We start from the raw sequence: 24625 nt of genomic DNA, 5'->3' as shown, positions 1-24625 counted from the left end.
TAAACTATCCACATACTAATCTTTCATGTCAGGTAGGAGAGGTAGCGCTTTTGCTGACTAAAGGTGGTTAGTTACACACTGGGAGCGTTTTTTTTTCATTGTTTTTTCCATGGAATTAATTAGCACGTCAATAAAAAAATTCAAACCTATATGAGTCAATGCATCCATACAAAAGGCAAAGTTTCGCTGAGCGATATTGCAGTGTTTATTTTTTCGGAACAAGGTTGTTTTTTCAGAAATTTGCTTCCGACATGACATGTACGGTACTCATCTGTTGCTGTGATTGACAGGTGGGTCAAAATGTGCATCGCTCTTGGTGTGTATGTAACGGCCTTTAGGATGATCTGACTAATTTTCAGGTTCACAACTGTTAGCACCATGAGCTCATATTTTACATTAGACAATGTGGGGGGGGGGGGGGGGGTCACCATAGTTTTCGTTTTGAATATTGTGATTGAAATATGAATTATCATATCATGTAGTCATTAACTCATTGAGTGCCAGCCACTTTTGGAGAACGGACGCTCCCAGTGCCAGAGTTTTCAGAGCGTTTTCAGTGATTTCTCGAGGCCCACAGAATATTGTGTGATATTACTATGTAAACACCGAACACGCAAAAAGAACAAGGAGACTCTATTGTATCATCAGCAAAAAAAAGTTTATTGATACCATTTTCCGTTCTTTAGTTATGAGCCGGAGAAGATAGGTTGTTTTCAGCGTTTTCAGGCATTTCAAATTATAAGCTGAGATATTCAGCCTTTTGTGAAATGCAGCATTTCAAGCACATTCACTGACTCTAGATACGGTAATATTTTCTGATGTAGTGATGTGGTGTAGTTGTGTCCTGCCCTGCGTGCCCCACCCCCCCTCCCCCCCCTCAGCTGAAAACTCCTCCCCACACTAGTAACACACAGCCTCGCACCAAGCGTCTAGGAAGCCTGGGAAGCGCCGCCTCCCAGGCAGCGCAACATGGAGAAGCCACACGCGGACTGCAGTGAAAGGTTTGGCTTTTCAGTGTCGCGCTGCTGCTTTTCTAGCGGCTAATCATGTGGAGAAACTATGCTGACAGACAGACAGAGGCAGAAGGACTCAGTTGTGTGCGCGGATTGACTGTGTTCGCAGCCCCCGTCAGTTGCAGCCAGAACAATCTACATGGCTCTGGAGTGCAGCATGAGCGGGTTCTCTTTCATCAAGGCTATTTTAGGCTGTGTATTCCTGATATTTCTGTAATCTGGAGAGCACTGTCGCCACCTAAGGGTTCTGTAAAATAGGTTATAGACCTCCAATAGCTACTATAGTTGTACAGGAGCTGCGGAAGGCTTTGATCGACGTCCCACCGTCAAAAAACGCATTGGACGTCGAAGGACGTCCGTGGCACTCTACGTCACTATTTAATTGGACGTCGAAGGACGTCCATGGCATTCAATGAGTTAACTTGTCCACCAAGGTTTGATTTTGCAGGGCCATTTTTAAGGGTAAATCTTAATGCTTAGGCAACATACAACTGGATTTGTAGGCCAGTTTCCATCTTTTATTTCGGTCTAAATCAACTGTGCGTGCGTGTGTGTGTCTGTGTGTGTTTATCCTCAGGCAATAGCTCTGGGAGAAGTGACAGTGAGGTGTTGCCACAACTTCCAATACAAAATTGCAGCCTCTTGCAATACGGAATCTGCAGTAGTCAATTTGTGAAAGCAAGGGCTTAACAAAGTGCCATCTGACAAAGGGATGAACAGTAAAAACCTGTGTAGGGATGCACGAGATATCTGCAATCATGTCGTTATCGGCAGATGTATCATGTTCGTAATTTTCTTTAACATATCGGCATTGGTCCGATGTTGCAATGTTAATATCGATTATCGGTATCAGCCAAAATTTTCACATTGAGAGGAAACAATGTGGTCAGTCTATGATTTATGGGCTTTTCCAAATGTATTGGAAATAAAGAAATGCTTTACTTGTATTTTTCAGTATGTACAAAATTTGATCATCATAGAAATGTGTTTTTATACAGATCATATCAACATCGGTAAATATCGGTTATCGGCCATAACAGCAATGTTAATATCGGTTATCGGTATCGGCCAAACCTTTCATACCGGTGCATCCCTAAAAAATTCCCAAACGCAAAATGTCACATCTGTAAGTAACAGTCAACCTAAAAGTATCTTCCACACCCATTGTCTAATATAGAAAAATGAAATGCTGCTCAGACAGAAAGACATGGAGAGGTCAGAGGAAAGGGGGACAGAAGATGGTGTTGCCTTAAGAGTCATTAACCTGTGGCTCTGGATAACATTACAAGTATAATTTAGCCAGACACGTCAGGAGAGGCAGTGATATTTATTGAAGAACAAAATAACTTCACAGAGGCTACGCAGGAAGCAAACCTTAGACACACACTAATTATAGTTCACTTGTGTAAATAAGGACTGCATGTGAAGAATGGGGCTAGCAGCCCCGTAGGCTATACGTGCGCGCACGCACGGACGCACGCACAGCCGACTGTGTGTGAGTGAGCATGCGTTATTCATGAAGTATGCGAGCCCTAGAAGTAGATATGGGCTCCATCCCTACTGACCATCAGACCAGGGCCAGATTTCAGCCTGTTGTGTTACCAGTCTTGTCTTTTATCAAAAGAGCCACCTGTTGTGCCACCATCACCCCTCTTCTACTTCTAGGGTAGAATACACCCCTCGTGTGTTCAGTTACATGGCCCTGGAGCTGCATGGATTTGAATTTTGAGTGCCGAGCTAATTTGCGCGTCCTGTCACCGATAAAGAGAACCTGGCGAAGAAATCTCACATACGCAAATCAAATATTTAACCAAATGTGCACAATGTGTAACTAGTGCTAGGTGACCTAGTGCCACAGTAAAACAACACCTCTGTGACAGAGTAATCACACTGGGTGAAGGGAGCCTAAAGCAACCTGCCCAAATCTGAAAGCATGCTAAGACGATAGCCCTCTTTCCTTTCACCTGATCTGCTTGGCTGAATTATTCACATCAGCCCAGCGCTCCATTGTCACTGTGGGAGGTGGTTTTACGTCAGCGGCCCCCGCAGGACATAACAGTCACCACGCCAAGCCCTGCTGTGTCATGGCTACCATGGCAACAATGGATTAGAGCATGACGAGCATTCAATAGCTTTTACCAGGGCCCTCTATCTACAAGAGTTATACCTATGAAATCAGCAAAGCTTAATTGTCCCCCTCTCTGCCTCCTGATAAATATTCTCAATATAAGCAAGCACGGCAAATAACAGACTACTATTCCAGCTGCTAAGCAGAGTTTTGACCAAAACTGCTGCCTAACAAGAAATTTAAGTTAAAGAAGTGACAACTGGATGGCTGGAGGCCAAGAAAACATCCTAGCCTCTCTATGGCAAAACTCTTAGATGATAATAATAGTAATAATAATAATAAAAATAATAATAATAATAATACATGGGACTTATTTAGCGCTTTTCAAGGACTCGAAGACGCTTTTAGGGCTCTGGTTTCGGTTTACTCTGCTGTGGACAAAGTCTAACAACAGTGTTTCCTCTAGGAACCTTTTTTAGCAGAAGGGTTTTGTTGTACCTGGGCTGTGCGCGTGCTGTACGCCGGCAGTCTGAGAAGTGCAGATGTACTTTTCTAGAGCAGTATGTGCTTTGCACCAATTATTTCTCTGTGAGCAAAATAGTCACACAAATAAAAATGCTATCTTATATTTTAGATTGTTTAAAGTAGCTGCCCTGACATCATGACATTTCATATCATTTTGAAGCAGCGGGGCCCAAGATTTAGCATCTATATATAGAGGAAACCCCGAGCAGGGTCCATAGTTGGCCAATGAGTACAGTTTGGATGAACCAAAACTGTACACCATCCTCACCTCCTCCATCATTGACTGATATGCTGCTGCCCTCAAGTCTGAAGGAGAGCGTGAGCTCGAAACATCACCGGTAAAATAAATTAGCTTAAATGGGAGCTACAGTGGGCAGACTCATTCTTTTTGTACTGCTGCTGTGCTCAAGGACATCTCCAGACTGCAGTGCATCCTCCACCAAGCTGTAAAGGTGGTTGGATGCAGCCTCAGCCTGCCATCCCTTCAGGACCGACACACTGCCAGGATGCTGAAGTGGTCTCAGAAAATCATGGCCGACCCCTCCCACACAGGTCACAAAGTACCAGAACCTCTCGTCACAGGGACAGCTTCTACCCAACTGCCATCTGCCTCTTCAAAGAGACCCGAAAGCCCCGACAAATAAGGACTTTACCCAGCCCTAGGGAGAATTGGAATATCAGAAATGCCCTTTTTACTAACCACCAATTATTTAAATTTTGTCTGACCAGCTGAAAGACATTTTCAAATATCAAATACATTTACAATACATTGCATACGTCAAATTCCTTGGATGTGACTGTCCATACTTGGCCAATAAAGCTGATTCAGATTCTTTAGTTTACTAAAACTTTCATTTTCTGCCCCTGAAGGCTGCCCTGTGGTCTTTGTGTCTTCAAACCCTCACCGCTGGCAAAGTCCCTACATCTGGAAAAGTCAGGGCAAACCCCGGCACTGGAGAAAACCAGCTCTTACCCACTGCGGTGAAGCCAGCATAGCTTAATAGCTTCACTATGGTAACACTACAGTACACGCATTATGCAATACCAGCATTGGACATGAGGTGCACAGAGTTCCCTACAAACCGCTCTGCAGATAACCTGATACGCAAACACACTAACCCTCCAGGGGCAAACACACATGCACATGGCTCTGGGGCTCAGATATTAGGCTTACATAATCATGTCGATAAGAAGAAAAGAAAAAGACGTAGCATAAAAAGTGCACATCTCCCTCCCTGTATGGAGGCATTTGCCTATGCAAGCTGGCATACAGGCCTACCTACTGTATGTGCAGTAGTATGCAATCAGCTACCTGGTTCATTGGCAAACAAACTCCTATACACCCACCCACCCCCACCCCCACCCCCACACACACACAGGTAAGAAGAATGGTAGACAAAAAGCCAAAGAGGAGTGGACACTGGACAGGAGGCATGTAGGTGTGTGTACTGGTCTACCTTTTTACTTTCAAAGAGTTAAGGTCCTTACACATCAAGATCGATGCGAATATACGGCACGAAATTGCGATGTGAGTTTTGACCCACCTGTCAATCACAGCCACAGATGTGTACACGTCGGGAAGCGAATTTCTGAAAAATCGACCGTGGTTGGAAAAAAATAAACGCCGCAATAACGCTCAGCGAAACTTTGCCATTGGTAATGCACGGTTGCATTGACTGATATTAGGTTCAGAAAATATTGACGTGCAAATTAATTGCACGAACAAAACGTTCCCGATGTGTAAGGACCTTCACTGTACTGTTGTAGGACTGTTCAACCCAAAGGCACACTTCACTTCAGAAAAATAAAAGTAAGACACAAACAAAAATGTTTGGCTGAAAATGCTGCACATTGTCCATACGATTGCCAGCAAATTAGCAAAATGTGGCCAAAATTTCAGTTGGCAGGAACACTTTGAAATAAGAAATAAATTGCATAAAAACAAATTCACTGCCCTCGCTGCAGTTTGTGTATACACAGAGAAGCCCTTTGTAATACTAGCGTTACTGAACTGAGAGGGTGTGAAGCAAGCTGAGGTACATTCTGTAATATATGTGAAATATCCAGTCTTGGCAGCTGCTGCAGGGGCACACACATAGGAGCGCGGCACACATCAACACACACAGACACACACACATAGGAGCGCGGCACACACCAACACGCACACACACAGGAATGTCTGAATGTTTTTTTCCTGGATCTAAATGTGGTTTCTACAGAGCACATTCTTCCCTTCTGTGTCTTGACTGACCTCCCTGCTCCTAGTGCTCGCCCATTCTATCTGCACTATGATCTCAGCATGGCCCCCGACACCACTCCAAGACAAAACACACACAAGTGTGTGCACACGCACACAGACACACACACTTAAACCAGGTCAACTGCAGAGCAGAGCCTTTATGTTATGCAACGACTGTGGCCCACCACTCCCCATGCTTGTCTCTGAAAGCGGGAGGCCTAGAAACAACAGAGAGCCGGTACTCAGCCTGGTATCCAGGCCCAATCAATCCTTCATTAGGGTCTGGACGTAAGCCTATCCGCCACTGAGTCTGTGACGGATTTTTCAGCCTCAACTGATTGGTTGCCGTCTGTTGTCAATCATCAAACTCTTTGACCAATCGCAGTAGCAAAGCAGGACAACTTTGATGATTCTGCGCCAAAAAGCTTAAATTGATAAGAACTGAAGGCTAATAGGTTGTGGTTCCAATGCAACATCAAGAAGGGAGTGCTGTTGTCAAAAAAGCACAAGGCTTTGTCTCTTGCCTTCAATACTCTTTGTCTGCTACATCCGATAGCCTACCTACACCGTTAACTTTAGCTGCAAGCCACAGAAGCAGCTCAACAACTGGCCAACAGATTTCAAAGCTAATGGGCTTACTGGAAAGAGCGTGGCTTGAACTGGTTAACAAGCCAAACATTTGGTCACTCACAATGGCGTTTTGAGCCCGGTGAAGTGGTTACAGCAGCAGTAGTGGACTTAGCCAACATAGCTAACAGCTAGCTAGCTATTTAACTATGATACAAGTGTGTTGTTGCATTACTCTATAATGCATCATTGGTAATGTTTGATTAGTCCCGCTGCCTACATCGACCAGCCAATCAGGCATCCCGGACAGAATCTGTCCTGAATGACCGCCAGAGGGTGGGGCTTGCGTCCAGACCGGTCCAGACCCACATGAAGAGTGCACTGCTGACAAGTTACAACTGCAATCATATGGGGCTGGATAGCAGGTTCGCCTCTACTGGCATTTTGAGAAATTGGGCGAGCCCAACTCCCCATTTTACATTCTGATCTATAGGCTGTATTGCACTTTGCTGAGCCTCAGGGCAGAAGCTCAAACCTCTGTGCCTAATTACGGCACCACTAGGAGAAATTAAGACTTAAAACAAAATGTCACTCTCCTGACAAGGAAATAAGGGCTCGAGTACCGATAGCGGTAAGGTGGGTGTGGGCAATGTGTTGGCTGCAGACATACGCAGTATCTCAACAGCAGCTATCACTGATTGCACAATGTTTGAGGAATTGCAATAATGTAGCAGATTTTATCAACCTCCTTGCTGAAACTTGCGGCAAAGACTGTCGGTGAATGAAATTGGCAACTTGCTATTCAGTTGTGAAAGCACCTCTAACAAGCTTGGATGTGAATCCAACGTGTCATCGTCACCCCACTGAATGCAGAATGACTCATCAAGAATCCAGCGTCTGTTTAGAGAGAGAATGAGAGTAAAGGACTGATTTTGATTCTGTCCAAATTTCTACTTTGTTTCATTTATGCTTCCGTTTCTTTCTTTTTTTTTTATTCCCAGTAGTTCTGCTTCACAACCTAATAATGTCCTTGCTTTCACACGACACTCCGATCCAGGCACCACACTACTGACGGTGCTTTATGAGCACATTCCCCTTCTCAGTCTAAACTACCAGGAGCCACGGCAAATATTGTCGACGCTGTTCCTCATATAAACATCTCGGTTCCTCTGAACAGCGTTACGCAAGAGCAGCAGAGGCAGGGCGTGACGCTCACAGAACATGGACAACACACAATGCAATTCCAATGCAAAAATGCATACGTGTGTGTGTGTGTGTGTGTGGGGGGGGGGGGGGGGCAAAGAGAAAGACAGCAAGCAAAGGAGACGGGGGGAAAAAAGGTGCAAGACAGAAACCAAGAGGAGGAGAAAAAGAGCCTGTCAGCAACATGTCATGCAGCAGCTCTGCAAGAGACGACTGTTTACATAACATCAAGTAGAGAAAAGCCTCAATACAGAAAACGGAGGCAAACACACATATACCGGTACACAACTATTACCCAAGGGACTAAGTCAACTAGCTATGTTGGCATATCATGACATGACATGCTATCCATCGAGTGACATTTCTAATCGTCCTAAAAACATTCAACACGTGATTTCTGACGATCATGTCAGTCTCAAGGGGTTCTAGCTTGTATCTCCACCCATTTGAAACAGGGCTATGTTTTTTTTCTGGTGTGTGTGTGTATGTGTGTGTGTGTGTGTGTGTGTGTGTGTGTGTGTGTGTGTGTGTGTGTGTGTGTGTGTGTGTGTGTGTGTGTGTGACTTGTGGTTTTCCTCTTGTTTCTCTCATCACGCCCCGTTTGGTTCAACATTATGCACTTAAGCTACATTTCATTTTCTCCTGTGGAATGTCACTAATGAGTGCGTTTTATAATGTGACTTGGTACTTTGGTGGGTGGCTTCTGTGACACATGCACTCAAAATATGGCAAAGGAATCCAACTTAACCAGTGTTTCCTTTGCATCAACTTCACTACTGCAGCCATTTAACTACTGTAGCCCACAACAGCTTAACTGCAAGCAGCAAACTGCTAGAACAGGGGTGGGCAATTATTTTTCATGGGGGGCCACATGAGAAACCAAGATTGTTGCCGGGGGCCAAACAAATATTGTCATGCCGTAACCCAGGAACTTTGATGATAGAGAGGACCACAAAAAAGTGTCCTTGCTACCAAAGGGCCAGATTTTGCTGAGGGTTGGGGGCCGAACGGCACCGGTGCGAAAACATTTGGGGTATTTGAAGTCAGGTTTAGAGGAATAACTCATTTTAAATTAACAGTTGTGATGTCATCTTCAGTCTTAAATACCAATATTTGATCCTTTTCTCACTCACTCCTATATCACCACCTGCTCTCCCTACAGGATGAAATTAACTTTTTTGACCACCTGCCAATATGGCTGCTAGATTTTAAAGTTACCAGCCAAAATGTTTTTCTTGAAATAAACCAGAATATGAGTGGGTTAATTTAAGCATAAGTATCAGTAAGTGGCCCGGGATTCTCAAAGCCTGTGTTGAGGGTCATACGAACAAAAATGCACTCTTGAAGCAAAAAAAAAATCCAAAACCAACAAGTTAATTATTTTTACTTCAATCTACAACAATCATTTCTTACACATGAGATTACTTTTAGCCTTTTAGTCATAAATATTATTGAAAGATATTCCATATTCCAGCCTGAAATGTTATAACAGAAGTGGAGTATTGGCCAGAATGACATGAACATTTGGACACTTATTCAGCGGGTATCTTGCATGTTGCGTGCAGGTGCACTGTAATTTTTTTTTTTTTTTTTTTGCAATAGAGGGAATGCACGTGACGTCACGGACGCGACAGTCAGTGCGGGTACGCCCACTCAGCTGCAGTGAGTGTCAAAACGTCTAAACAAGCCAGGTGGCGCCGCCGGGTCACGGTGTTTAGCGTTCAGCTTCCGCGAGAAAACAACGAAAATGGTAAAGTGCTGTTGTGCCATTGACTGTAAAAATAGATTCAACAAGGCGTCGGAGGTATCTTTTTACAGGCTGCCGAAAGCTAATGAAACGGTCCCGGTCTTCTCTGCAGCTATCCAGGGTTTCAATGAGGGCTCATTCATTCTCTGGCTGTGTTCTAACTGCACAGATATAACGTTACATGAGTGATAGTGTTCACTCTGAACAAAGCTAGGGACAGCGTATGCTATATTTTTCTTAATAAAAGTTGTAATAAAATAAATATGTACCTCTCCACATACAACCAGAATATCCATTGCTGTCCTCGTTACTTTAATGTCGCCAACAAATCCAGCCTTGAAGTACGACCACGCTACGTCCAGGCTCTTGTATGCTTTCATGCTTTGGTTTGTGTATTTCCCCGGCGTCGATATTAGTACATATAAATGTCAGGAAACCCTATTCCTGGCCACATGTCTACGTCCATGGACCACTGGTTCTTTGGCAAGCTGTAAGGGTCACATTCGAGTCCAACTGCCTTTATTTTAAGCAGATAATCGTTTATATTAGCCGTGGTTTCGCTACTACCCCTGGCAGAAGCCACGTTTGTTTTGGAAATTTGACACTCAGTGCTGCTCAGTCCGGCTGAGGGGGCGTGTTCGGGAGGGGGCGTGGCGTCGGTGCATTCCCTCTATTCCAGCACGGGCCACACAAGTGGCCCGCGGGCCGCCAGTTTCCCTGGTCTGCGCTAGAAATACAAGGCAAATTCATCATCTGGCTTTACTGCTCTGCCTGAGCAAAAAAGCAACAATTACAAATGTATTTATTTATAGCTAAAGTAAGAAAGACTAAAAAAAGAGAGATTCTGAAACTGCAACCCAACCTGAGTCTCAGAACCAAAACTACAGGTAAAGGCCCAATTATATTTTAATCTACTCTTCTTGGTGGATGATAAAGATGGCACACAGTGACAGGAGTGATACTATAGGTCTGGTCAGATTCTGTTTCTTAACTCCTTTAAATTATCCATAGTTTAGACTCCAAGTGGGTGTCCTCACTCACCTGTAGTATCTGGACTGCAGGTAGGTGGAGCAGACGGCCTTGGAGACGTGGCTGGCTGAGCCGAAGTCGATGACCTTAACCCTGTAGGGCTGTCTGGACGGGTCCACCAACATGATGTTCTCGGGTTTCAGGTCGGCATGGATCAAACCCAGAGACTTCAGCTTCTTCAAGGCTGTGGCCACCTGTAGTAGAATTTCACATAGGTTTATCGCCAAGTTTAATATTACCTGTAGTAGAATTTCACATAGGTTTATCGCTAAGTTTAATATTATATATCTGGATATTGTGGGCCTGCCATTATGACACCGTCTAAAAAATAAAAAGAAAGGATTCCGCACACTTAAATCTATGCAAAAGACTCACTTTTATTGATTTATCTTTTGCATAGATTTAAGTGTGCGGAATACTTTCTTTTTATTTTGTACTCATTGACGTTTCCAGCACCTAAGCCGGGTGGAGCGGTAGTCTTTCTTGCGTAATGACGACACTGTCTAAAATGAATACAATCTTCTGGAGCCTCTTTGTCAAATTGCTAGCTTTGTTTTGTATTCATTGTCTTTCCAAAAACTCCTAAATAGTGTTGGGTTGCAAAGCTATTAGAGCCATGAATAATTCACAGTCTGCAGCACAAGCTGTTGAAAGTGACTATAAGTCAGATGTGATTTCTCGCCTGAGGCTGACTGGCCCTAGGGAGTAGTGGACGGAACTTATTGTGTCTGGTTTGTGTCCATGAGTACGTCTGTGTGCGCATGGGTGCTTTATCTTCTATGCATGCATGAGAGTTCACGTCACCTGCTGCAGAATAGGCCTGATGATTTTGAGAGGCAGTGGGCTGAACTTGTTCTGTTTGAGGAAGTCATAGAGGTTCTGCTCCAGCATCTCAAACACCAGGCAGGTGTGGCTGCGGTGCTGGAAACACTCCAGAGCCCGCACCACGTTGTGCTCGTCGGCGTTCTCGCCGCTCAGACGGGCCAGGATACCCACCTGGAGGAGGGTTCAGGGACCAAGGAGAGCAAGCAACACAGGGTCAGCTCTGAGCAGCAAGTGCAATGAAAAGGACCAAAGCTTCTATTGTCAACTGGGAGGGGGAAAGGAAAACAACACTGCGGTTAAGGCCTATTGACCGATGCTGGTTTATTTCCATATTAATGCAACTGAAGCGGTAAAGAATACCAGCAATTACCAGCTAAACTGGCGAGTGAAATAACTGTAATGAGTTAAAAATGAAAACAGAAGTTAAATGGATTACAGCCTCAAAAACATTCCCCAGCTAAAATCATGAAAATAAAATACACATGGATAAGTTGGTAGTGAAATGTATCACAGCCTCCACAGAAAAAGAGGAAAAAAGAAAAGCGTAAACAAAGAATGACAATCGAGGGGAGAGAGAGACGTTTTACAGTAGATTCATTTACTGTAGATTCTATGCAGACATGACACAGGCGTATTGGATGGATAAATGGGAAAAGAGAACAAAGAAAGTAAGGCATTTCCAAATCAAATTAGATTTCATACAGTCAGCTCCACCCAAAGACAAAAGACATGTAGCATTCCTCACCTCCTGAACTCTACCATCACACACATCACAGCTTCTCACCTCAATCTGTCCCTGGCGTGCATAGGATGGGTGGTTCTTCAGTATTTTGACAGCCACCACCTCGCTGGTTCCCCTCTTCCAGCACTTCACCACCTGGCCGAAGGTGCCGCGGCCCAGGAACTCCAACACCTCATAGCTGTTCTTCATGGAGCACAGAATCTCATGCTGAACTAACTGATAGTCACCGTCTGCCGACCCGGTTCTGGTCCCCGTGGTCCCCGCCACCGCCTCGGTACTGGCATTGGGCAGCCCCGTTTCGGTCCCGGCCACCCTGGTTCCGATGCCCGCTGCCGCCTCGGTCCCAATGTGTTGGGCGGACGACGCTTCTCCTCCCCCGACTCTGACAGTGTCCGCATTGTTCCTGGTGCCGGCTTGCAACATAGCCACAGGGGGAGGAAGTGGAGGTAGCGTAGACACGTCCTCCACTATCTGCATGGCTCCCACACAGCTGTTCTCCCGCAGTCGTTCTCCACCTTCACCTGTCCTCTGTTGGCATATCGGGGCGGCACCTGTGTCTAGGCCTTTAACGTCTCCGGCTCTCTCCTGTACTCTTCTGTTCCTCTGCTCTCTCTCCTCGGCTCTGATACAGGTCCTCCTCAGCAGCCCGCAGTCCAAGCCTCGGCCCTCACCGGCTGGAGTTCCACCACTGTCCCCGCGAAGCTTCGTGTTCTGTGGGCCCTGACCCTGTATCTCAGCTGGAACTTCTAGTCTCTCCCAGCTCCCCTCTCTCTGTAACCCTGTTGTCCGCGATGCACACTCCTCCCTTTCTTCCAGCGGTATTCCCCTGCGCAGTCTCGTAGAATCGGTCCTGGCTGACGATGGGATGATGTTGTTGGGATAGGCGATACCGTAGTTGACTCCGATCACATAGGTCTTGTGTGGTGGCCGGTCCTGAAAGGCTTTGCTGGTGTTGTTGCTGCGGTGGGGCTCGCCGGTGTGTTTGCTGGTACCACTGCTAGTTCCTAAGGCACTTGTTTGAGTTGGGTGCAGGTGTGATGGGTAGACCAAGATTTGTGAGGCCATACCTATGGGAAGGAAAGAGAACAGCTTTTAGACTTTTGTCCAACTACTGTACCCCCGAATATACAGTATATGTGTGTATATATTATATATACTGTATATGTATAGATAGATTTTTTTTTATCTTTATTTAACCAGATAAAAACAATTGAGATACAAAATCTCTTTTACAATTGTGACCTGGCCAGGAAGGCAGCAAAGTTGCATGTTGAGTTATACACGTTGGTAATGTAAAAAACAAAACAATAGAAATAATACAATACAAATAGAGCAAACACCACCATCAACACTGTGACATCAGAAGTGGTATGTATGTAACATACAAAAGAAGTAAAGACTAAAATCACAAAACATGGCCTACTGCAAGTTTAAAAGTGCGAGATGCCTAGGCCTGCGCAGCGCCCGGCTCCGTTAGGTCACCCGCACAGCCCAGGGACGGAAGCCATCGTCTCCGTCTGGTTCCTCCCCGATTCTACGTACTTATACTCACATCACTTACAGTATAGCCTCAGACTGATGACATCATCACTGAACTATAGCCTTAGGGCAATTAATCTGCCCTAATTAAAAAATCTGGGTCCGTCAGGTCACCCACAAGGGTGCCCTTTACACCCCCTGAAAGTTTCAGCACGATCGCATGTAAAACGACATAGCTGTGGCCGAACACGGAACTTGAAACAAACAGTGAGTGGAGTGGACAGAGCCCACATACTCAATTTGATAGATAGACAGACAGGCCCACCACTTACAGTATATAGCATCTTATTCTTCTTCTAATGGCTTTCCGGCCTTGCGGCACATTGCTGCCTCTCACACATGGTCTCACTCTAGACCTGGTTCTTCTTCTTTGAGGTTTCCGGTGTTTCTCACGCCTCCTCAATCTTGGCTGTTGCACCTCGTCTCATGTTCCTCCGCTCCTCATCCTTCGTGAAGGGGTCCTCCGTTAATAGAGATTTTCAGCCCAGGGGCGCGTCTGGTTTTCCCTCTTATATAGCTTCAGCCCCCAGTTGAGTACATACAATTGCTCGAGAATTGCTCGAGTGACATCACTGATGACATCACAATCGTGACACACATTGCTGCCACAGAGTGACATCACTGATGACATCACAATCGTGACACACATTGCTGCCACAGAGTGACATCACTGATGACATCACAATCGTGACACACATTGCTGCCACAGACAGACACCACTTAGCCAATTTTAACAAAAAACAAGAGCGGGCAACTTCAGCCCAGGACCACATGAGTCATGGAGCAACCATGCGACCTCATGCAACTCAAGCCCATTCGAGGAAACTACATCTTTCAACAGCCCGTTTGGCACTGATGACATAATCACTGATGGCATCACTGATGACATCATCACCGTTTTAACAGCCCAAGTTTGGCACTGACATCACCGTTATCCACTGAATGAATGAATGACTCACCCCAAAACATTCATATCGGCTTCTTGGTTCATCGTTGTATCCATACCGATGACAACTCAAGTAGGCTTTTAGGCTGATAATGTCATACTGAAGTGGCAACAAAATGCTTCACTGAAATAGGCAGGCTGCTGCATCAATACCCTACCTATGTCTCTAAAATGACAACAGACAATGTGAAATGACCCAGACCAACCTGTAGAAATGAAAACAGGATGTGCTGTGGGATTTCAAATGAGATTGAAATAGAGTGGTCAAACGCAAAAGTCAAAAAGTGTTTTGCTTTTATCCACTGCTTAAACTTTGGGAAAGGCCAAGCTGGGGATGTTTCCCCATCGCCATCTTTCCCCCTGATGCCATGGTCTAAATAAAGCAGTCATAAAAGCTGTCAAAGCGAGTACACATGGCTTGGCAGAAAGAGGAACTAGCCTGTAACAGGAGCGGGGGGGATGGGGGGATGGGGCGGTAGGCGGGGCTGTCAGCATTAGCAGAAAGGGGAACTGGCCTACTGTAGTCTCACATAGATGATATCTACGTCTGGAACACAACTCTCAAAAGTGGTTAACGCCTGCCCCCCAAGACAAAAAAGGATGTGTGACAGACATGAATTGACCAACCACGGACCTCGTGGGCGGTGCATTCGGAATGTGTGCAACAGCTAAATAGACCCTGAGTGAAAACATGGACTTTATTCATTGAAATGGCTCAAATGCCCACCTAAACTAACTACCGGTAAACTAAAACTAACTAAACTAAAACTGAAAACTTTGGCTGCCTTCTTTGCGCAGCCGTTAAATTATCTTGCCCACTCATTCTTCCTGCAAGACAGCCGATCGCTACTTTTTAGTACTAGGGCTCAGCTGGGTTAAAAAATCGATTCTCCGATTTTTATTTTAATCCTTTGATATCGATTCATATGTCCAGAGATCGATTTTTTTTTAAATAAATGGGCTAAAATATTATGCTGTGTGTGGTAGTTGAAACATAGTTTCAAGTTGACATTTATTTATGTTTGTAGTTGAAACAAAAACATAAATACTGTAGGCTACATAAATGGAAATGTTTGATCATTAATATCTACTTTTAGAAATTATATAGGCTGAAATCAAATCACTGTGCATAATTGTGAAAGTGTCTTTATTGACAGATGAAAAGGCTGTTATTTACCCTTTGTCACCACCTGGTGAGTAAATATATGTGTAACTAAAACCATTAAAATTGACAACCGGTCCGCAACTTTTTTTCCCCATGTATCTAATTGGCACAAAAAAGGTTGGGAACCCCTGTGTTACACAGGACAGTCATGTAATTCAGGTTACAGCTCAAAAAACACGTTTTGGTATCACTAACCAAATCGATATTGAAATTAATCGAATCGGAATCGAATCGGGATTAATCGATTCGCAGCCTTGTGAATCGGAATCGAATCGATTCTTGAAATTTGAACCAATACCCAGCTCTATTTAGTACTACTACTTTTATTCATTCCACTGAACATGTTTCCTTGCCGGACTGTAATATGGGAGGCGCGCGGTATGACGCGCTGTATGACGTAAATTCCGTCACAGCCCAGCCAACCAGATTTCGCTTCCAGCATCTGGACGGAGCACCGGAAATCTCTTGTGATTCAGATACTCCGTCGCTGTAAGCTTGCTGATGTCGACGGTGGGTCTGACCACGTGGGACTAGTAGAAAGGGGAACTGGCCTACTGTAACAGGAGCAGGGGGGATGTCAGCCTTAGCAGAAAGGGGACTAGGCCTACTGTAACAGGAGCAGGGGGATGTCAGCCTTAGCAGAAAGGGGACTAGGCCTATTGCAACAGTAGTTGGGGGGGGGGGGGATGTCAGCCTTAGCAGAAAGGGGACTAGGCCTACTGCAACAGTAGTTGGGGGGGGGATGTCAGCCTTAGCAGAAAGGGGACTAGGCCTACTGCAACAGTAGTCGAGGGGGAATGTCAGGCTTAGCAGAAAGGGGAACTGGCCTACTGCAACATGAGTGGGGGGGTGTCAGCCTTAGCAGAAAGGGGAACTGGCCTACTGTAACAGGAGCGGGGGGAATGTCAGCCTTAGTAGAAAGGGGAACTGGCCTACTGTAACAGGAGCAGGGGGGATGTCAGCCTTAGTAGAAAGGGGAACTGGCCTACTGTAACAGGAGCAGGGGGGATGTCAGCCTTAGCAGAAAGGGGAACTGGCCTACTATAACAGGAGCAGGGGGGATGTCAGCCTTAGCAGAAAGGGGAACTGGCCTACTGTAACAGGAGCAGGGGGGATGTCAGCCTTAGTAGAAAGGGGAACTGGCCTACTGTAACAGGAGCAGGGGGGATGTCAGCCTTAGTAGAAAGGGGAACTGGCCTACTATAACAGGAGCAGGGGGGATGTCAGCCTTAGCAGAAAGGGGAACTGGCCTACTGTAACAGGAGCAGGGGGGATGTCAGCCTTAGTAGAAAGGGGAACTGGCCTACTGTAACAGGAGCAGGGGGGATGTCAGCCTTAGTAGAAAGGGGAACTGGCCTACTGTAACAGGAGCGGGGGGAATGTCAGCCTTAGTAGAAAGGGGAACTGGCCTACTGTAACAGGAGCAGGGGGATGTCAGCCTTAGTAGAAAGGGGAACTGGCCTACTGTAACAGGAGCAGGGGGGATGTCAGCCTTAGTAGAAAGGGGAACTGGCCTACTGTAACAGGAGCAGGGGGGATGTCAGCCTTAGTAGAAAGGGGAACTGGCCTACTGTAACAGGAGCAGGGGGGATGTCAGCCTTAGTAGAAAGGGGAACTGGCCTACTGTAACAGGAGCAGGGGGGATGTCAGCCTTAGTAGAAAGGGGAACTGGCCTACTGTAACAGGAGCAGGGGGGATGTCAGCCTTAGTAGAAAGGGGAACTGGCCTACTGTAACAGGAGCAGGGGGGATGTCAGCCTTAGTAGAAAGGGGAACTGGCCTACTGTAACAGGAGCAGGGGGGATGTCAGCCTTAGTAGAAAGGGGAACTGGCCTACTGTAACAGGAGCAGGGGGGATGTCAGCCTTAGTAGAAAGGGGAACTGGCCTACTGTAACAGGAGCGGGGGGGATGTCAGCCTTAGTAGAAAGGGGAACTGGCCTACTGTAACAGGAGCAGGGGGGATGTCAGCCTTAGTAGAAAGGGGAACTGGCCTACTGTAACAGGAGCAGGGGGGATGTCAGCCTTAGTAGAAATGGGAACTGGCCTAAGCCCTTTTCCCACATGCGCTTTGTACCGCAAAATGACCGGAACGTGGTCAAATGCCTGCATGTGGGAAAGGCGCCGTGCCGGTATAAGCGCCACCCCGTCGTCGCGGCCATTTCACCAGTTTTGAGCAAGTCAGAAGAGCGGTATGCCGCGATAGACAGACAGGTGAGAAAGGGGTCCAGTCATTTTCCGCTATCAGTGGGCTGTGACTTCGCGGACCAGGTTGCAATGCACACAGTAGACAGTCCAACACCAAATACACAGCTGATTGTTCGATATTCCCCTGGTGTTGCGTACCACCAAAGGACTATTGCCAGTCGCAAACGCGCTTCCAGTGGTTTTCGCCACCGGGTGATCTTGCGTGCGGGTCGGACCAGACTCAGCACGTAGTCGAACGGACGCTTCCATTCCACGTCGTCAAAATTGCTCAGAGCATCTTCCCAAAATAAATTCCCTCCTGGTCTCTCTCGCTTCCAGACGGCTCTAGTCTCACGCAGCAGCGCAGAGGTACATAACACTGTCATGATCTGTCCCCGGTTTAGTCTATCTTCATATTCTGCACGATGTTGAGCGGAGAAGACTGCTGCTATAGGAGTTTTGCGAACATGAATCTGTTTCTGTTCGCACGTATATCCCTTTCCATTTTTGCCTTAATTTGTCTGCGTCGCTGTCTACGTTTGAGGAAAAAGCGCGTCAGCAATATTATCAAAAGAGTGGACGCCGGCTCCATGTGTGTTTGTTGTTTTTTTCTGACTGGCCTCAGCGGCCTGCAGCAGCACAGACCCCAGGCCACTCTCCTCCGCCCCCCGCCCCCCGCCCGCTCCGCCGCACCCCACCCCACCCCACCCCCCAACATACCGGCTATTTGACGACTAGATTCTCACTTGCGAACGCAGAGGTGTGAAGGGAAATTCAGGGAAATGTCCGATATTGACTTACAGGTAATTTTCCGGTACGCATGTGGGAAAAGGGCTCTACTGTAACAGGAGCAGGGGGGATGTCAGCCTTAGTAGAAAGGGGAACTGGCCTACTATAACAGGAGCGGGGGATGGGGGGGGGGAATCCCGTTGCATAGCTGGCCTGTCCCTGCACACCACACTGGAGTGTCAGTTTCACATAAAGTAGAACTGCAAAGCAAGCAGAACCCCAGGGGGAGCTGCTACAGCCGCATGATAAGAGTTGCTCTGTAACTCACTGACATTTTACAGACAACGTATGCAACGTCCGTTTTATTGAGTCACATAATATCAAACTTTGCAGAATCCTACCTCTTTCTCAGCTCCATCCCTCCCCTTGCAGCATGGCATCATACACCACAATGAGTCTCTCAGAGAACATATCAGCCCCTTTAGAGGCCAAGCCTGACACTTCCTGAAAGTCGTAATAAAATGACACGCCATTCCATCCTTGTCAATTTTAAACAGGACGCCACAACGATCGCGACTTTCACAGGCTGTGTGAAAGGGGCTATTAGGCTACATGTTACAGTACAAACAACCTACCTGTTTTAGCAGCACCACATCATTACAGAAGAGCACAACCTGTGTTGTGTCTCTCACTTTCTCTCACATACTCACTGTCTTGTGTTTCGTTCCACATGAAGACTTCCTGAGAGCCAGTGGCCTTCCCAACTATTCATGCTGTCACACAGGCTCAGACAGGCAGAGGGGTGTGTCTGAACGTCAACATGAAAAAAGCTGTGCAAATACAAAACCCTTCACTACTAAGTAGCTACTGGCTATGGCTGGTGTTATGTTTTCTTACTAGCTGTGTGTAGAAAACGGTCTGTAATGGCCCACCATCAGGCCTGTTCTCGGGGCAATTGACGCCCACGAACCAACGCGCCAACGACGTAATGATGATGACACCGCCGTGACATCATCGATGATGATGTCAGAGTTCACCTGTGAGGGCATCAGCGATGTCAGTCGGTCTAGGCTGACTTTAATGGCAGACGTGACTTTATGAGGTCACCGATGAGGTCATACATCCCCGGACGTTGTGACATCACCAACGATGTCATACACCAAATGTGGGGGGGTATATAACAAGGTGTTGTTCTGTTATGATATGTATTGTTGGTCCTGTTTCCCTTTCTGTATACGATGTATACTGCTTCTGCCTGATATTCAACAAAGATAGCCTGAAAAGACATCTCTGTGGTTCTGACCGATCACTGCCCGTGAGCCCTTACCTACGATCCAGCACACTTCACACTTCACCCAAGGCAAGCACATAAGCTTCCTTACACTGTGCTTACCACATATTTTAGCAGATAAACAACTACTGATATGATGTTCATTCTACCACGCAAAAACTCTGTCTGAGCTCTGTCTGGATAACTATCCAATTTGGAACAGTATTAATGGCAGGCAGTGCAGAACCGAGTTGACTACTTCTGTGGCAACAGAATGTGAGCTTCTGATTGTCAAAAAATACAGACATGTTAATTGGATGTAGAATCCTTGCATGTAGACAATGTTTGTTTCTAGAAAGATACTAAGATCCAGACATTGCTAAGGAAAGATCATTGTGTCCACAATGGAGAACGCATTTTTCATTCACATCCCGCAGTGGGAGGTTGATTTAAAAAAAAAAATCAACATGGACGATAACTTAATAAAGTTTCATATTTAAAAAGTCACTGTCCACATGACATAAGGAAAACACTAGCACCATATTGCACATGTTTCAGCCCCTGTTTGTTTCCAAGGTGTCAAACCCGCCATCAGTCCTTGATGGACAGGACACCCAAACAAACAGACACAGCTGTGATACCCGCTGCTCTGTCACCTCACTGCCAAAGTAGGTAGCCTGATACCCCACAGGGCAAAGAGATCCCAGCCTGAAATGAGGAACCATGACACAGAAACATGTTTGTTTGTGGTGCATCTCAGTTGTAAAAGAATGCCAGCTGTACATGCAGTTTGTCACTGATCAATCTAGGTGACACTCAACATATGGGTAGGGGGGGGGGGGGGGGGAGAGAGAGAGAGAGTGTGTGTGTGTGTGTGTGTGTGTGTGTGTGTGTGTGTGTTTGGGGGAAGGGTAATAACAGCCAGGACACCTGTTGAAACTTCTGTTGTCAGTAATGGAACTGGTAGTAGCTAACTAATAATAGCTGTGTTGTGTGGGAGAGGTGTAAATTAGCTAAATAAATTCAGCTTTAGCTTTAGGTTAGCGAGACCTAACGTTATGAGGGAAGTGTTGTGTTGCATAACGTTAATGCAGTTAGCTTCTAAGATCAGCCTAGTTCCAACTCCTTCCTCGGTAACTTCTTCCAACAGGCATACCCAACATCAAAACACGAACAACCGCACGCTCTTATATTCTAGTATATGCTCTTGTTTATGCTAATACCGTTACCGTGTATATATACATCCATGGTAACTGAATAGCCTGCAGCTAAAGCCTAGCTTGTGTGGCAGGGGGAACAAACTGAAGTTGGCTAGCTTAGCAAACAAGCTAGCCGTGAGCAGTCATTTCGCTGTTAAAATAACACAAGACACAAATAAACACGTATTACAGAAAACATGTTTGGCAACAAGTTGCCTCGGGTGATGACACCCACCTTTAGTAAGAGCAGTAAGGCGTAATATCGTCCTTGGCGTCAGGGAACAGACGAGCGATGGGGATCCACACCACAGTCACATCCTGCAACGATGCTGCCATCTTGTACAACGACGAGAAGAGACAGAGCCACTTTTCGCACATTTCAAGCTCCAAATATCGTCAATAATTAGCTATTACAAAGGCCAGCCATGGCCTGTGGTTTCGACAGCCGTTCCAGGTTTTACAAATAACGTCTCTTGTCTGTACTTAGATGGAGGAATCCGTGTTTGTAAACTTTTACATGGTAATACGCCTCGTACCCGAGAGAGCTGCTGCGGCTAGCTGCTGCTGCTGCCGCCTCAATGGCTTGTTGCTTCTCCGCATGTGTGGAATGTGCGCGTGTGTATGCGCGCACGCGTGTGCGTGTGTGTGAGAGAGAGGGAGAGAGAGAGAGAGAGAGTGACAAACACATGCATGTCACATTTTTTATTTGAAAATTGTTTCCCCCCCCTCTATTTTTTTTTTTACATAATCAGTAGGCTACAGGTAAAAAATAAAATGTTATCAGTTGTGAAGTAAATATTCTTCATAATGGTTTACCTACCTATAGTGTCCCCGACTCCCCTAGTCTAGAGAGAGAGTGGCTTCAGCGGAGGACCAAAATGCGAGACTCATTAGTAGCACTAGGCAATGAACAGCCAGGAATGGGTCTCGCGCTACTTTTGCATGCTAAAATAAAGCTGATAATGTACAGTTTGTTTCAAGAAAAAAAAAACTTTCAAAGTACAACACAAACTGTCCATTTTGCTGCAACTCGGCAGTGCTGCAATCCAGGACCTTACTTCCTGGAACTCGAGAGTAAAAAAACTGGTCCATTGGAGTGAATGGAGATGTCGCAACTCTTCGACTCTAGGTTTACCTACCCTTTTGTTGGTGTCACATTAGGTGGCAGTTATGTAACGCTATAGGCTATATTATGATTAGAGATGCAAACTCATGGAGAGTGAAAAAGGTGACAGATCTACCAGGGCAGGCACAAAACCACTAAAAATCATTAATTTAAGCATCCTATGTTGGGATGAAAAAGGTGACTGTCACCAAAAGGTGACTAGTTTGGATCCCTCACCCCTGCATATGCGTGCCTACCAATTATATTACAAATATACGGGCTTCTGGCGCCACCTGTTGGAGTATGTGTAGTGGAGGCAAGTACTTTCAGTAGTCAGTTGGACCAGGGGTGTCCAAACTTTTTTGATTGGTGGCCAGATTAGATAATGTGAAAATGCCATTGGTGTTTCTCACATCATATGGGTTATGAATAAAATAAAATAAAAAATCACATACAAATGTACTTGAAAGATTTTGTTTACCATCTGAAAACATTAGTTCTGCATGTGCTGTTCCTACTTGATGCTTGTACAAACTGTATGATAGTGCTGTCATCGTTAGGTGAAGGGAAAAAATGCAAATTGAACTTGCTTGATTAACCAATACTGTGTGGAGGGCCACATATAGTATATTTTGAGTGACAAGACAAGGGCCACTTAAAATCAGTCCGTGGGCCGCAATTGGCCCCAGGGCCGGACTTTGGACATGTCTGGACTATGACTATGTGATCTTGATGGTGGTGATGATGGTTTCCATCTGAGCATCACATGAAAGTAACAGGAATTCTCATTAAATTCATTAAGTCTATTTATGCCCACCATTCCGCTTTCCTGTGAAATCCCTTCCCTTACCCTGTGAAAACAAATCTGGAGATAACCAAAGGAAAAAGTATTTACAAGACTTAGAGGTTAAATATAAATAACTAGCTCTGCATTGTGGGAGGGAACAATGCTTTATTGACATGTAGATTTATGTGACTCAATTAATACATATTGCTAATAGTAGAAGAGACTTAATTCTGCATGGAGTCAGTGAATAATGTTATAACCATGGTAACTACTAACTAGTCAAGCCATAAGCTATTTAACAGGCCGGAGTGTGTCAAACATACTGTATATTAACAGTGTCAAAGACAAAAGCTATGGTATGTAAAAGGTACATATTCTCAAACGATCATAAACCAACCATTATAAATAAGTAAACCATTATAAATAAGTGAAAATACTTTAAAAACAAATTAAGTCAATGTAAAAACCTAACAATTCAAGTTGGTCCACAACACCAGTCTGGTTTCACTGCTTCAGTAATCCTCAGTCCGCACAGATCAGTTTCCTCTCCTCTGATATAGCCAGGCTAAAGCAGAGGTTTTCAAAGTGGGAGGCGGGCCTCACCAGGTGGCTCCAAGCAGTTTCAGGGAAGGCTCAGTGAATGGAAGTGTGTGTGTGGGGGGGTACATTAGTTATTAAAAGGAGAGATCTCATAGATAGAATAGCCTAATGTGTGTGATTTGGTTAAAGAGATACAGTAGTTTGGGGGAATTTGATAGTTTCCCCCACTTTCCCAGAGTCAGAAACAAATAAATGCCTTCAGACAGACCTTATTTTTTTAATCTATTTGGTATAGTCTGAAGTATGTCAAACAGGCAAAAGCAATATCAGGCTATCTTGGCTCAATTGTTGAGTGTCTATGGGGGTCAAACAACATAATCATGATCCCATAGCCATCCAGAAACTGAGCAAGCGGGGCTCCTTTTTCCAAGCTTTGTCTTGGAGAGGCCCATATTCTCAGACTTTGAAAACCCCTGGGCTACAGTAACTTACCAGAACGATCCAATGTGCAAATACACTGAATATGAGTCTACATACACATCCTTTTGATTTTCCTTTTTGCCTTGCGGCATGAAATGAAAAAAATACAGTAAATGGTAATCTAAATTATTCTTGTTTGATTGTTTTTGGCGACAGCTTTGCTGCTATTTTAGCCTCCCTAATGTACATGGGTTACCTTTTCACCTCAGAATTGATTTTAAGATTTTACTCATGAAATGTAAAGGCATTGTATGATGGTCTGTCCCCAGCTCAGTCCTTTTTTACCTTTTGCAGCTCCTAAAAAACACTGAAAAACACTTTCATGAACAGGCCTTTTTATAATTCCCAGTTTTACGATGTCTTGTTTTCTCTTGCATTCTGTTTTACTTTCTAGCACACATGCTTTGGATTGATTTAGTTCAGTTGGACTTTGCAGTTTACAGCTTTTGCTTATTCCTTACAATTGCAGTTTAAACAATAGCTTGCAGTTGACCTACACTCAGGCGCGGACTGCATAATCGGGCACGTCGGGCAAATGCCCGGTGGCCTGGCCTGGCCTGGCCTGCAAAAAAAAAAAAAAAAAAAAAAAATGTTGGTGCCCCCAGTCAGGCCACTCACTGAACAGCAGGCCAGGCGCCGCCTACTGGTTTACTAGTGGTTTTATTACTTTATTCAGGGTTAAAGTGGGTGCATCTCATTGTAAAATTGGACTCGGCCCAAATT

General features: G+C 45.4%; 1 protein-coding gene across 2 annotated transcripts in view; it reads right to left on the bottom strand.

Annotated features, from left to right (window-relative positions):
• The window catches only part of LOC310793173 (homeodomain-interacting protein kinase 3-like), a 51283-nt gene extending 29744 nt beyond the window's left edge, over positions 1 to 21539 (bottom strand). For both annotated transcript variants that reach the window (XM_083654930.1, XM_083654931.1), the window contains exons 1-4: positions 21226 to 21539; positions 12001 to 13025; positions 11196 to 11387; positions 10404 to 10585 (exon numbers count right to left, since the gene is read on the bottom strand). In XM_083654930.1, the coding sequence (XP_083511056.1) occupies positions 10404 to 10585; positions 11196 to 11387; positions 12001 to 13023 (1397 nt within the window). In that variant the 5' untranslated portion in view covers positions 13024 to 13025; positions 21226 to 21539. The remainder of the gene's footprint in view (positions 1 to 10403; positions 10586 to 11195; positions 11388 to 12000; positions 13026 to 21225) is intronic.
• Between the last annotated feature and the right edge of the window lie 3086 nt (positions 21540 to 24625).

This window comes from Poromitra crassiceps, assembly GCF_964638095.1.
Source record: "Poromitra crassiceps genome assembly, chromosome: 18".
Classification (NCBI taxonomy): Eukaryota; Metazoa; Chordata; class Actinopteri; order Beryciformes; family Melamphaidae; genus Poromitra; species Poromitra crassiceps.
This window is presented reverse-complemented; position numbering and strand designations above follow the sequence as displayed.